At 41.3% G+C, this 15,429-nt stretch overlaps 1 protein-coding gene across 2 annotated transcripts in view; it reads right to left on the reverse strand.

Annotated features, from left to right (window-relative positions):
• Window positions 1-14,594, reverse strand: part of GRM3 (glutamate metabotropic receptor 3) — a 47,668-nt gene extending 33,074 nt beyond the window's left edge. For both annotated transcript variants that reach the window (XM_026091213.1, XM_026091214.1), the window contains exons 1-2: window positions 13,993-14,594; window positions 1,216-2,071 (exon numbers count right to left, since the gene is read on the reverse strand). In XM_026091213.1, coding sequence (XP_025946998.1) covers window positions 1,216-2,071; window positions 13,993-14,490 — 1,354 coding nt within the window. In that variant the 5' untranslated portion in view covers window positions 14,491-14,594. The remainder of the gene's footprint in view (window positions 1-1,215; window positions 2,072-13,992) is intronic.
• Between the last annotated feature and the right edge of the window lie 835 nt (window positions 14,595-15,429).

The raw sequence follows: 15,429 nt of genomic DNA on the forward strand, positions 1-15,429 counted from the left end.
ACCCAAGAAATTCTGTTCCCACTGGAAGTGAGAGCAGCAAAAGGTCCACAGTATCTGGAGATGGGTCTGAATCAAAAGCTGAGAAGACCCCCAAAGCAAGGAGAAGTTCAAGCTCTAATCTGACATTTTCAGATGGTTTGCAGCATTATTAATGTTGTATTGTCATTGAGGGTCCCTTGGGACTGAGCACGTTGTATCATAGACATATTTTCCTTTGGTTCCTCTCAGAGCCAGTTCTCATATGAAGCGCAGATTGTTGTTCCCTTCCTAACAACCTGGTCAGCTGAGAATACTAGTTTAATAATTCAGAGAACTGCGAGTTCAATCTAACTGCTTTAGAAGAAAGTTAGGCATGTAACAAGAAACCATGATTGTCTACAACTTGCTTGCTTCCCCCTCAGACCTATTTAGCCTTCAGACCTCTTTAGCCTTGCTATGTTGTAACATTGATAACAGACTAAGCTCGGCCGTACATGATGGTAAAAACAAGCGAAGACCTCTGCTGCACAGCCAGTCACCATGAGGTTTCCTCATATCATTACCAGTTTACCACTTTCTCCTCACACCTGTGCCTGTTTGATCTAGCTTTTTATATTTTGTCATCAAGCTTAAAGATCATGGACATCTTTATGTATTCAAATGTATTCAAATACTTTATACTGATTTGGTCCTATGGCAGGAACTGCTGCTTTACTATGCAGAGACATTAGCCATTGATCATGATCCAACTATTATGTAAATTCTCATAGCAAAATGAGGAAGAAAAGGCCAACTCTTGGCATAAGCACAGTAAGCAGTTGCCTAGTGTAGCAGGTGGTGAGACGATCATTGGCCTCTGGACATGCCTAGAGAAAGCCAAACTGGCTGTGAATGAAGTGGAGGCTGGTGTGTGGAAGTCCCTGTTTGGAGAATGGAGGGTAACACTTCCAACACCAGTAGCTGCCACCTCCACCTCTTCCTTCTACTGAAAGCAGCAGGACCATAACCTGATTTTTTAAGGTTCTTCCCAGGCTCCCTGTCCTAGATCCTCTTCTTTCTCCTTTCCTGCAGCAGGACTGGCCTTTCCTAGGTCCTGTCCTGCCTTGAACTCTGATATTATTGAACTCTGATATTAGAGGCTACTGGGAATTCAGCTGGCTGTTACTGTGAGCACTGAACATGTCATTAATTACAGCAACATTCTGAATGTACCAAAAAAGAGATGTAAGTTATTACCTGTAAAGTTTACTTTCAGAAGATAATCTTTGTACAGCTTCTTGCCATCCAGATGCTTCATGGCATCACAGAGTTTAGTGGTGTTTGGACACAGAGTCCGCTGCATTTTATGCAAGGCGTGGGCCATTGCGTACACGGCATTCACAACAAACATAATCTTGGATTCTTGCTCATAGTTGGAACTGTTGATAGTGAAGTGCTTGTCACAAGTCTTTCTATGTGGCTTTCGGTTCTGGAGATTACATTGGAATTTTTGCTCCCAGAAGTCCTTGAACCAGGGGTTGCGTCTATTATTGTAAGGGCTGAGGCTTTGGAAATACCTGTCAAACTCTTTAACTGGATGGGAAGCAAGTTCCAAGGTTATTGCCCCAGAGGCTATATGCTCATTGCCTTTGACAATACTCTCTTGAGCTCCCCATCCATCACTGGCAATCCAGGTAAAGGAGACGTTGAAACGGTTGGCAGCTGCAATGAGCTCCCGAGAGTCATCACCTCGCATGAAGAGCACGACCACTCTGGCATTGGGTTTCTGGAGCAGCTCTCTGATCACACCATCGTAGGACTTTCTGATGTTGGATCGCCCCACTTTCTCAGAGGTGGCAATGCAGATGTTCCGGAGGCGAGCTTCCTGCTCAAAGGCTTCGATCCCAGTCTCCCCGTAGTCTCCTTCCGAAGCAACCGTTGACACATAAGTCCAGTTGAAGAACCGTAAGATTTCAGCCATAGCTTTTGCTTGGTAGAAGTCAGGAGGTACCGTCCTTGCAAAATAGTCATAGCGGGATTTGTCACTCAGCTTGGCACTGGTGGAGGCATAACTTATCTGGGGGATCTGGAAGAGTCTGAGTAAATTTGCCACCTAGAAGCAAGAGGGACAACACAGACTTTTAAAAGGATGGTATTTATAAAACTGAATAGAAAACTCTAAGGAAAGGCATAAATAATGTTTTTTAATACAGGTGTTTTGATAGTCATGGATTAAGGGTATTGATAGACGACATTGATAATGCACTCTGGTGAGAGCACTGCAGTTCTGCTGCCCAGTTAATTCTCAAAGCCCTTCTGGAAACGTAATGGACCTTTTATTTCAATAAAGCTACGTCTGTTTAAACCAACAGAGAATTTGACCCAGGTGACAAATATACTTCACTCTCAGCCTGTGTTCCTTACTAAGGTCTGGGGATTTGCATGCCTTTCCTGTTCCTGATGAGATTTATCTTCTCCAAGACTCAATGCATTTGATAAACAAATTCACTAAAAAGACATACACAAATATCTCTGTTATGCAAATATCCCAGATATACATGTACAGGTTTCCTCTTTCACAGAAAATTCTGATCCCACTTATTCAAGTGCTGAGTCCCCATCTCTCCTACTTTTTACTCTTTTAACTCTTTTTTTCTGAGATGTTCTGACTGCAGTCCTCCTGATGTGGCAAATGTGTTGCATGTTAGTGCACCTCTAGCACTGCAGAATCATGTTGACCTACAACTTTTCATAAATAATAAACAATTTTAATAATCTCTAATTGCTTTTCTAGTGTCATTTATGTTGTCCAAAGTCCTGTTTTTTTTCATATGTTGCCATGTTCCTTGCTTAAATATGCTCAGATTTACTCTATTAAGCTCATACTGTTGGCTATAAGGCAGTGTAGCTTTTGATTATATCTAGAAAAAAATGAAGAAAATTTATGGATTTTTTTCTCCTTTTTTTTTTTTTTTAATGACAAAGGGAAGACTTTGGAGGTCTTCTCTCAGTGTGTGGAAGTTGTCTCTAGTAAATCAAATTTAAAGTTAGTCTTGGAATGTAGCCTGACAAAACCATTTCAAAAGCAATAGTGTACTTGAGATTCCCAAGAGAAACTTATTAAAAATCGCATAATCAATTAGTTTTTCACATTTTCTCCAAATTTTTCTCTGACCATAGACTACATCTATGAGAACTCAAAGGCAAAGGACTTTTGTTGAAAAATATACTGGAACAGGGCAAAATAAAAAGGGTCAAACGTCAGTGGCAAAGTAGACAGTCTGGTATAAATAGCCAAAAACATTTTATGGCTTTTTGGCAACAGTATCTCTTCGGATTTTATAGATTTAGGTTCTGTCTTTTATTTAATGCAGGCACAGCACCAGTCAGTCTCTTTCATGGCTCAGTCTCCCACCCGTAAATTGGGGACACCAGCTGCAGACACCAACACTTCCCTCACCAATACATCATACAGATGTTAGGAATTCTCTGAGTTAATGTTTTCATCAAACTGGAGCAACCTCTTGTATGGCTCATCTGTGCCAGGGTCCATTTCCTCACTGCAGGTATGCAGCGCCATTTGCAGCACCCTGGGACATCTGAAACACGGGGCTGGCAGATATGACACAGGACCTATGGGATACTCTTCTGGGCCAGCAGCAAAGACCGGAAGGATACCTTGGCTTTGCAGATCTCTAGATGCCTGTATGCAGGAAGAGAGTTATGCCCTATTGACTTAGACTGGGAGTGGTTTATTTTAGTTCAACCCCAAATAAAGCCTTGTCCATATTGACTGGAACGAGTATCATGCCCTGTGATTTTGTCTAAGGTACATGAGACCTCACTGGGAAGTATGACTGGGCGTCATGACTGGGTAGTGGTGGAAAGTAACTGGTGGCTTACCAAGGTTCAGTGAACGGTCTGAGCGTTGTTAAGCCTTTGGTGACCCTGTGACTTTTGTCCACATGACCTTATATTCACATGGTTTGGTCTCATGTCCTCACTCAAAAAGAGCACTTTGATTTTGTCATAAGAATGTCCTCAGTGTAGCTATTCCGAAACATTTCTTGCAGAAGTGTGTGGGCTGGAATTGCTATTCTTGTCTCAGTTTATTCTAACAGGAATTATTTTATTTGAGCTAAACCATTAGAAGGCTATACACACATATCATTCTCCAGGTTTTTTTACCCCCAAATTGGCTAAAAAAGAAGTCAATTTTCTAGCTAAAGCAGTGTTATTCAGTGTGTAGTCAAGCCTTTAGCTTGCAGAAAGATAGTCCTAAGAAATACAGCATCTTTTCTATTGTTTTTTTTTTCTTTTAGTCTATGCAGAAAAAGCATCCTTAAGCAGGAAGAGAGAGCTACTCCCTCAGTGGTAAAGCTAGCCCTGTGCCTTGGAGGTCAGTATAATTCTGGGGCCAATGCAAACAACATGTGCAGTTCTGCTTCCTGTGCTACGGGGAGAAGAAAGGCTTCCTGTTGCAATGTTGTTTTATTTAATGCTCTTCACTGCAATGCTGTCCAGATGGTAGTTTTTTCATAGACCAAAAAAAAAAAAAGGCTGATTAATCATAGAGGATAGTGACCCAATCATCCCTGAGAACTGTGACTGATGGTGGAGCTCAGTAAAGTTGTACCTGTGATTAATTCAGTGCAGGAAATTCTTCTCAAAATCCTGAAGCTGAGGATTTTTTTGGAATATTATAGCATCTTGATTTTAGGGACTAGTTCTTCAAAAGAATTCTGGTTCAGGCACTTAACTGTTGCAGCCAGTTTCAGAATAATCCCATTTTTGCAGCCACTTCCACACTGATCTGAACATCTGCTTTGAAAATCTGATCCTGATAAAACTGTTGATAAGCAGCAACAAGAAAAAGGAACAGATAACAACTTTGGAGAGATATTTAAGCTATGTCTATACTGCAGCATCTCAGTGTAGTATGGGATGGTATAATGTGGACTAGAGGTACTTGGACTGAGTTTGAACCACATGAGGCATATCTACACTGTAGCTCCATGCTGCCTTGGGACGTGTGCTACAGCTGCAGAATTTAGGTGTAGATCTAGCTTTTGTTATGTGAAATAATCTATTCTGGCAAAGCTCCAGGCAGCAATTTAATCCAACCACGGTGCATGCAATTAGAGCCCGAAATCCATATGTTGGCACTTAAGTAGCAATAGTAGCCTGGTTTTCTTGCTGTTGAATCCAGTGGGTTTTGCAGATGCTTAGCACCTTTGAAAATAAGGCCAAATGTTCTGTTCTGGTGCAGTAATCCTCCAACGATGGCTTTACGCAGCTTGCTGTGAACAAAGCATGCCAATACAGTCAGATCCAATACTCATACTGCTGGTTTCATTGGTCTGGACATCGTCCTGTGGTAAAGTGTTCACTTCCTAACCAAACCTCACTAAACTCCTAGGATGGTGGGTGATTTTGTAAGAACCTTCCCAGCAAAAAGTTGGCAGGGAGAGACTGCACTAGGAAATTGTGCAAACGGAGCAGCCAGAGTAGTGCCAGGGGAGAATGCTGTCCCTGTCACAGTTTTTGAGCCACACCTGTAATAGCCTAGTAATGTAATTTTTTTAAGTCTTCATTTCCGGCACTCCATTCCGTCACAGTTAGTTCTATATGCATCAGGGACAGCACGCATACTTGTGGGAAATTGCCAATCTAGTTTAAAACATTAGAAATGGCTTAATAATAAGTGCCTTCAAGGAGCAGTGAATTAGGTACAGATATCAGGCATGCGAATCAGGATTCCCAGTGTATTGCTGGCTATTCAATAATCCTGATGACAGACGGGGTCAGGTAGATAATACCTGCCTCAGAAACTCTGCTCTGTCTTTGGATTTGTTGAAAGACATTTGTTGAATCCCATCAAGTATTTTGACAATCCTGTGTAGCACTTCTTTGCTGGGAATAGGATTTATTCCAATGTTTTTGGTTAAATTTTCTCTTCTTCTTAACTGCCGACAGGCTGTTACATGCTTGTTTGAATGCGTATAGGGTTGGAGTGGACATGAAACACTTCGGAAAAAGAAAAACCTCAGAAGTGTTAGAAGAGATAAGGTCTGTGCAACACAATGCATGTGTGTATTGCATATTCCTTGGACAGAGGAGGCCCCATGTAAGATCACAGCACTCTGCACTTCTAAAGCTTTTTCCATGGGAGAATCTCATGGCACTTAATGCAGCTTAATGAATCAAATTTCACAGAACTCCTTCGAGACAGGCAAGTACTGCTATGACTGTTTTGAACAGACAGTAAATTAGGCTGCTGAGCAGAATGGGATTGAAGTAATGGTAGTTTGCCTCTATTGAGAAATCAGAGGAATCCCTGGCTCACTGCATTGCAATATGTCCTAATGGACTGAAGGCAGAAGTTCAGTTGCTGCCTTCCTGAGAATAAGTTACTTGTCCAGATTCCTGCAGTAACACAGCGGCAAAGGCATGTGCCAAGGATTTCCTAATGCCTAGATCATTGCTGTAACCCATGAGCTGAGCTCTCTACCCTTGCCCCCTTTTTTTTGCTCAGGTGGAGGTCAAACTCCAGCTAAAAACATTTGCAGCAACTATATATACATATTTTTTGCTAATTTGATTTTTCTTTTTTTTTTTTCTTAAATCCAAAAACATTTTACCAAAATGAATGTGGAAAGCGCAATTTTAGAAAGGTGGGAGAGAAACATTGGCTCTGAACGGGCTGGGTTGCGGATGTGTGATTAGTGGTGGGCAAAAACCTAATGAAAAGAATAAATCAGGTACCTCTCTCTAGTCAGCTGCCTACATTGGCCTATAACCCCCATGTTCCTTTGCCTTCCCAGCCCAACGATCTCCATGTGACTGCACCTTTACAGGATTATAGTGTGATGGAGCTGCTGTTCCTAAGGCAAACACTGTTTTTCTTCTTGAAGTTTTTACTATTGATTCCATATAAGAGATGCCCTCATTATTTGTGGTTTGACCTGGATGTCAGAAGAAGAGCAAGCCTTTGCTGTGTGCAGCAGTTTGTGATCTGGGCTGAAAGTTTCAATTCATTCTCTGCGGGGTACTGGAAAACCTTCAAACATTGGCTTATCTAATCTCACTGAGGACTAAACCTTCTTGAGCCTTCTGAAAAGCTGCTATTAGGATTCCCCCAAAACCGTCTCTTCTCCAGTCTAAACAAACCCAGTTCCCTCACTCTTCCCTTGTAGAGTGTGTGCTTCAGCGCCCTCTCCTACTGATCATTGCAGTATTTATCAACACTTTTCTTTTACTGGGGGGGGACCAAAACTGGACATAGGATTCCAGAAGTGGTCTAATGAGAGTAAGGTAAAGGGAAATAATGACTTCTGTCTATCTACTGGCTATCCTTCTGTAGACACAACCCAGCATGCTGTGAGCCCTCATTGCTGCCAGATTGCACTGCTGGCACTAAATATAAATGATACTGAAGAGATGGGCTTCACTTTAACCTCTTCTCTCCACTTGGACTTGGTAGGCTAGAAGGGGTGGCTCTCACTTGAGGATGGTATGGCCCACCCCCATCAAAACTTTGCAGCCCTTGCTAAAATATGTCATAATCTTATCTCCTTCTTGTGATAGGTGTGGAGAGTGCACATGATAGAAACAAGCCCGGCACCACAGTATGCTGTAGCAAGAAGTATACTGTACCCATGGTGGGGAATCTCCACAGCTAAAAAGCATTGGGGTTACCTCTTGATGCTCAGAGTTTCAGTGCTAGATGGGGAATGGAAAAGGTGATGAGTGCCTTTGGTATAACAACCCAGGGACTCATCCTGCATGGACTTGAATCCACACTCCTGTAGTTCAGCTTGGCCAATTCTAATTGACACTAGGCACCTACATGGCTTGGGAGTGTTTGGGAGGAGAAGGAGGTCTCAGTGGTGCATGCAGGTGCTAAACTCAGATCTAATACTTCACTCCAAATCTGACTTGTTTTCAGTGGAAAACTAGGAACGTGAAATACCTCTAACAATCCAGTCTTCCTGTTTCAGTTCCCCACTTTAGAAGTGAAGGTGTTATTATTGTCTGGGATAAACACTATGGAAGACAGTCCCTACATGAGAGAGGCTATGTTACCACCTGTGACAGAGGACACCAACAGGGATCCAACCGGACTTCAAGTTCTGTCCCCAAGAATGCATCAGCAGTGGTGATATTCCAGGTCTTTTAATCATTAAAGGTCAGTATCAAGGAACTAAGCCAGAAGATGTGAAGTTATTTAGCAGTTCCAGACTAGCTTGTAGTCATCTCTAATGTTCTGACTTTTTGCAGGACTAAAGCAGTGGTTGTCACCAGCTTTCTCTCTTTAGGATTGAGAGAGCTATTTATTAGTATTTGTGAGTGGTTCTCTAACAACATTCCTTCCACAAGAGAAATAACTCAGGAAAAAATGATACATGAACAAACAAATAAAAATGTCTAGTTTTTTTTGTTGTTGTTGGGGGGGGCAATACAGCAGTGTTTTCAGCCTTCTCCTTCTGCTGAAAATTTTGGCAATGAAGTTGGAAAAATGTAGCTAAATATTCACAGTGGACTCAATAGCTGTCACATCTAGAGAAGCAGTGTTTGAACTGTGAAATAATTTCATCTGGTAAATGAGTGTCATAAACTGGGAATACTGTCAGAATAACATCTGGGATTTCTGTGGAGGACCCAAGAACTTCTTTTTATATGTATGTTGCATGTAAGCAAAAGTAAACCAAGAAGGATGTGCAGAGAAATGTTGTGCTGTAGGAGAAGTACTGACTTTTTTTTCTCTGCTGGGAAAAGCACAGTGAGTTCTCATATATGTACTCTGCATCCATACAGCATTAACTGTTGAGAGGAAATAAGCTAAACCAGCACACCAATAAGAGAGCTGTACAGAAGACCTTGATCTACACAGGAGTGTGACACTTCTCTGAGAACCTGTAAATCTGATTATAAATGACTCATGTCACACTTCCACATGATGACATATGCCTTGAGAAAGGGGACTAAAACTGAGGTTGATGGTCCTAAAAGGATAAGACTCTGCTACTGGAGTTAAAAGACCCATCATTGTTAAACATGGTTATTTAAGATGCATTAGCTGCTGCCTAAGTCCTAGTCAGAAGGGGCAGAATGAGTGTGGGTTATGCCAAGATGTCCCTAACTAGTTCATATGCTGGGCAACTTTCTCATTTATAATGCATTAGGGCTCCTTCATTCTTGCCTGTAACCTCGTGAGTTACTCACCCAATCCTTTATAACCATACCACTTCCCTTTGGCAATAGGAGCAAATGCTCACATAGGGAAAAACAAACAAACAAACAAACCACTGCAAAGGAATCAGGAAACTGCTTGGGATTTTCAGAGAAGCCAACCAGAAGGAGGTACCCACATTTCTTTGAAATCTCTAGGAAGCAAACATCTGGTGCTGCTAGGGCACTTTGAAAATCTCAGCCTAAAGGATGTTTAGTTTTTAAAAGTGGAATAGAAACAAGGAAAGGAACAAACAGCAAGGACCTGGCTGGAGGGACAGAGGAAAGAAATAAAGAACAGAGATGAAAGAAGGTGAGTTTGAAGGAGACACCAGGGAAGTCAGTATGTATATGTGTAGATTAAATGTTAGTGGCAGGTGGCCCATCTTGCAAAATAGATCTTCTGATAAGGAGCTGGTTTAGTTTTACAAGCATGAAATCACCTGAGGCTGTTGTTGCACAGTTGAATGCAAAAGCTCCTCTACAAGCCCAGCACAAAGGGCATACGTGCTCTGTGGTCACTTGGGGACCCTGCAGCCCTTGGTACCTCATCATCCTGTATGTGTCTCCTGCCCATCCTGCTGGGTGTGTGCACTGGGGGAGAGAATCCCACATGCTATGGAGATTTTTTGCATATAGTTCTTTGAAGGATTTTGCATTATTTTGATTGGTTTTGGAAGTCACAGGCTACTGTTAATGCCCTCTGTTTGGAATATGGTTTATTTTTGGAGGAAGGAAATGTTGGTGATTAGCTTTCAGGCTTCATGAACCTTTGGCATATTTGTGTGTCTGAAGAGAACTGACAGCCAGAAGAAGATTTTTAGTAAATGAGCACATTTTCAGAACTTCATGCCAGATGGTCTTTCACACAGGAGAGAGACCTTAGCTGTTCTGATAACAGTAATGCCCCTTTACACCTTTAAACGTTCTTTGGTTGTTGCTACAGTTTGTTTCAGATCCAGCAAGGAATTCAATGGAAGAGAGATGGGCAGTGATTTCTATTCTGACATTTTTTTCTGGATGAAGCTCAGTCTAAATTGGGAATAACCCTCATGACTGTGATCTGTGGATCTGCAGCATAGAGGAAACTTTACATAGGGCTCAAACCCTGCACCACCATCAATATAGTGGATATGGAAATGCAAAGCCCAGTTGACCTCAGAGAATGTCTAAAATTTTTTTTAAGAAAGAGAGACTGACTGCAAGAATGGGTCTAGTTTTCAGAGATGGACAGGATTATGGGTGAAAAAATTCAGCACTTGAACAGCCATATCCCTCCTTACACATGCATATTCCTGACCTGAGTATTTTACACATGGCATTTAGATTAACTATGCAGGTGCTCCTATGTGCAAATGAGCAATCCTTTTTTTTTTTTCCTTATCCTTTTTACAATGTCTATGAATGTCTCCAAGGAAAATATGTTTGAAATTTGTGTTGCAAACTAGGTGACGCTGAATAATGTGGCTCAACTAAAAAAACCAGGATCATGAAATAAAGTTCTCTGAACTTTGAAAAATTCACCTTCTGATCCCAGATTCAGCTCAGGTCAGATTTTTATACCATGAAAAACACTTTTTAACATGAGCCCTTCCATTGACTGAGAAACCTGGCTTAGGTTTGGAGGGATCAAGTGCTGTGCAGATTGGACCCACTGCTAATTTAAACACAGCATCTAAAAACTAATTATCCAAATCTTCATTAACGATAATAGCCTAGTCTGACCAGAAAATAATTAAGCATTCTACATTCTCTTGTTTTTTTCACTCTCTGCAAAAATTGCCTATTGCGCATAGTGACTCAGTGGGGAAGGTGTTCGTTGCTGATTTACCAGCAAATTCTTTTTTCCTTGGTGGAAGGATAATGAAAGAAGCAGAAATCTGACAGCAGGAGCATCATGAAGTGATTTGGCAGACAGCTGTCCAGACGGAAATCTGGAGAGGGAGGGTGAAAGGAGGGGAAGAGGAGATATTGAAATACAACAGCAAATTCACAGGAGGAAAAAAAAAAAAAAGGCAGAAATAATTTATTGTCTGAAGAGCTCAGCATGGTTTATTTTAAGGCTGAGAAACTGTGCTGTGGACTTTATGATGTTTACAGCTCTCAGGCAGAAGAGAAGTACTTGTGAGGGCTACATCTGAAAGTACCCAGCACCCCCAGAACTGTTTGAAAACACGGAGGGCTCAGCTTCGCACACACACTTATTAAAGTGCTTTGATGTCCAGCGGTGGTGCAATTCCCATTGTTACTGGAGTGTCTGTGTACAGGCGACTCTCTCTGAATTTTGATTGTCTACTTTTTGCTGCTACACCCAAATTTGTGGCTTTAGAAGTCTTTGAAGTCCTTACCTCTTCATGTGTGATTCTGCAATTCCTATTATTCTCAATAGGGATTTTTTCTTGAATCATAGATTATGTCTGGCTATCATAACAAGATGAATAGAAAGAATGAATGGCTTTATTAAATCTCTTCTAGATAGTTTGAAATATAGAGGAAAGTTGAAAAGAGAGACTGGATAAGGGCTAGCCCAATCTATGTCAAGGGAAAAGCATCAGCTGAATAGTTCTTTTTTAGCTAGAAATACACTTGATGAAGTAATTTATGAACCTATTTTTGTATTGTTTTGAGGAACTGTATAAGAAAGACCTGATGTTCGAGCAACTATTGTCAACTATGGGGTATAGAGTGATAATAGACATTACTACTGTTTCAACATCCCTAATAAACTGTGAAAATCAGCTGATATACAAATATGTATATAGCTATATTGGCACTTGTCATATCTCCTGAATAAGAACAAAAGCCTTCTAGCCAGGACTTCCAGTTTCCAACTGATAGCTGCTGCAAACCCAAGCTTTTGGAATTTGAGACATTGATATATATTATCATCATACTGCATCCAATCTCCCACCTCAAATGTGGATTAAATCTTTTCACAGTGAGCAGCAGAGGCTGGGATCAAAGGGGTAGATTGACAGATGTTGTGTAAGAGGCCCCAGGACATTTTAGGAGCATGGTGTGGACTACCTCAGGGATTCTGTGAAGGAAGGGATAGGTCTTCAGTGCTAATTACTTTTACGGATGTTCCTTTTAGGCTTCTTTATGTCCTTTGCATACACTAACATTTTGGGTGGACTGAGAAACAGATTGACCACAAAGGACCAAACATCTAACAAAGCCACTGCCACCTCTCCACCTGTGGGATAGTGCAAACATGTAATATTTCTTCCTTAAAAAAAAAATGTCCCAGCCTTGAGTTATCTAAAGCTCTAGAAATTTCTGAGCCAGAGGTGGTTTCTCTATCGAAATTTCTGTTTTTTTCTAGTCTCTTCTTGAACCCATAAAATTTTTAACGTCCACAACGTTCTGCCACAAGTGATCCCACAGTTTAACAGCACAGTGTGAATAACCACCTTCATTTCTTTGATTTAAGCCTGTCATTTGCTGCTTCCATTTGATGTGCCCATTGTTAGCTTGGAAGAGACAATGAATAATGATTTCCCTAATGCTCTCTCCATGTTACTCAAGATTTTGTAGTTATCATTTCTCTGCTTCAGATGTCTCTTTTCCAGCCTTGAAACTTATTTGATCTTTGTGCTTTGAGTAATCAGAGCCACACAAACAGTAAAGAATATGTCCTGGAGTACTCTGCATGTGCTAGCTGGCCCACTGCAGGTCAAACATTGTAGGTCAAAACCATTTGGCCATACTGGGCTGCAGCTAGGTACTTTAGAATATGCACTGGTATAGAAATATCTAGAATGAAGAGGAGAAATTCAGAATTTCTGCAGAAAAAAGAGGGCATATATGTTCTTTGTGTCTTGTAATGGAAAAAAAAAGTCAAGGAATCAAAGTTTTATTGTGAGTTTATGAACATGGGAAACTAAGACTAAAAGGAATCAATGTTATGTTTAGCCCCACAAAACTGAGAACAAGCATGCAAAGGAAACATAGTTGGAAAGATATACTGAACATTTAACCCATCTGCAACCTTATACCATCACAGGCCATTAAACACTCTCCATCACCTTACTGAGACCTTTTTTTAGACCAATATTGTAAAACCAAAAGCTGCAACTAGAATGTGTCACAGGGAGGGAGCAAGAGATACCGAGAGCGAGGAAAGATAGCAAATTTAGAATCCATTCAGAAACTGTACCTCCTGCATGTAATATTAGAGATCTTGCTCACGGAAGTCAGCAGAATAATTTTCACTGGATTCAGTGGGCTTTAAGTAGCAGCTAAATGCTTCAAACTGAGTTTGGGTTAGGTGTAATATAAGTTTTGGGTTAGCATGCCGTTTTTACTTTATTTCAGTCTGGAAGTAGGATCAGGATATCTTCTTTTATTTTAAAAATCTATTGTTTACATGACAAAGGGCATGTAAACATGGCATGACAGGCATTCATTTATTCAGAAATGTGGATGGTATAATTATATGATTCATGTAAAAGCAGAGGTCTGAATTTAGATTTGTAAAAGTCTCATGAAATTTGCAAATGTCCAATGAAACCCAAAGTTCAGAATAAATGCTAAGATTTTCGGGAACTTCAAATACTCCTAGGATCTGCCATGACTAGAGGAACTGGCCAGCTGACACAGATCTGAAATACAGCAGGTATTTTTAAGAATTAATCAAAATAATATAAAATCAGTAACAAATCATATGCTAGATTAACCCCTAGGGTAAACTGATTGAATCAAGACTTGCTTTTTGTCCATCCTGTATAACCAGTATTTCTCTCACAGGAATTACGGATGAATGATTCTCACCTGATGGAGTGAACTATTGAAACGACTTACCTGTATGGAGACGCTGCTATAGGAACCACCTATGACGCCTGCAATGAGTAATGGTAAGTTCTCTTGAATGGCATATGAGCCATCAGGGCACATATACTCTGTTTCATCCACTTTAGTCAAAGATGCCCTGACAAACTCCAGAGACTGTTCTAAAGCATATGTATCCCTGGAACACGTGTCCAAAATGTGAACTCCAAGCTTAATTCCTGGCAGCAGGTAGTTGTCTCTGTTAATTTCATCAATGGCAAACAACATAGCCTCCAAGCGCTGGATGCCTCGGTCTTCATTGATTCTCCCACATTCTTCTACTCCGGTGCCTTTCTCGTTGATTGGGAATAAACCACCTAAGACCAGGTCTCCTTCTATCTTAATTTCCTTTCTTACAAAGCTGTGGTCACTTAGGGAAAGGAAGACCCCTTTGGAAAACAAAGCCAGGGCAAGAACTTGGAGCCTGGTGAACATCTTCATTGGTCCCGTTTCAGCAGCTCTAAGAAACATTGGTGGTGGGAGCAAAAGTGCTCTTCAGTCCTTCTGATACATTGCTGGATTTAAAGTGCTGTCCCACAAGCCAGTAAAGAACAAGCCAACAAGACTTTCCACTGGATCTCTAAAGAAGAAATGAAAAGAATTAAAAAAGCAAAATGAGATGTGAATTGTTAGAACATTTTTATCAATAAAACATTTGAGAACAGTGTGTGGGATCAAGAGAGAATTCAGGGAGGAAGATAAGGGGGCCCAAGGGAAAAACAGCACGTGGCAGCCAAAGCACACCACCCTTTTGCAACGTGAGTAAGGAACGAGCTGGTGAAGGCCGGACAGTTTGTTCCAGCTGCAGGGCGGAGGGGGGAGCGATATGGAGGTATCACGGTCCGCCCCGACCGCAAAGGGTTGCATCCCGAAAAACAGTTGCTGCTCACAGACTAACTGTTGACCTATAGTGCCCCCGGCCTCCTTATCCCTGCTTACCATATTAAAAATCATGCCCTTTGCTGCATAACGATATGTAAATAAGGGGGCCTACCCCCAACAACCGCGCAGATGGCAATCTGGCCAATGAAGTGTGTCTGCCGCGCTTCCACACCCCGCCTTCAGCAACTATAAAACAGAGGACAGCTCACTAAAGTTTTGGGAAGGGAAGAAAACTGAACCGCAGACCTGTTCACCGGAGACGGCTGACGAGCGAGCCTCCTTCTCCCTCCCCCAAACAGGGACGCCTCTTTGGTAAGACTCGCGCCTCCGACAAACGTYGGACGTCACCCGGGAAAATATATTATTATTGAAAGCGCTTAATTGTTAGTTTGAGCTCATAGAAAGAAAATTTGTAGCAGCAAGYGCATTTATCAACGGCAATTCCGAGCCTGTTGTATCTGTCGCTTTAATAAAATMTTATTCTTTTTACTTTGCAAAACTGACCCAGGGAAAAGTCCTCAAACAGGG

Source organism: Apteryx rowi, unplaced genomic scaffold (assembly GCF_003343035.1).
Source record: "Apteryx rowi isolate R43461 unplaced genomic scaffold, aptRow1 scaffold_9, whole genome shotgun sequence".
Taxonomy (NCBI): Eukaryota; Metazoa; Chordata; class Aves; order Apterygiformes; family Apterygidae; genus Apteryx; species Apteryx rowi.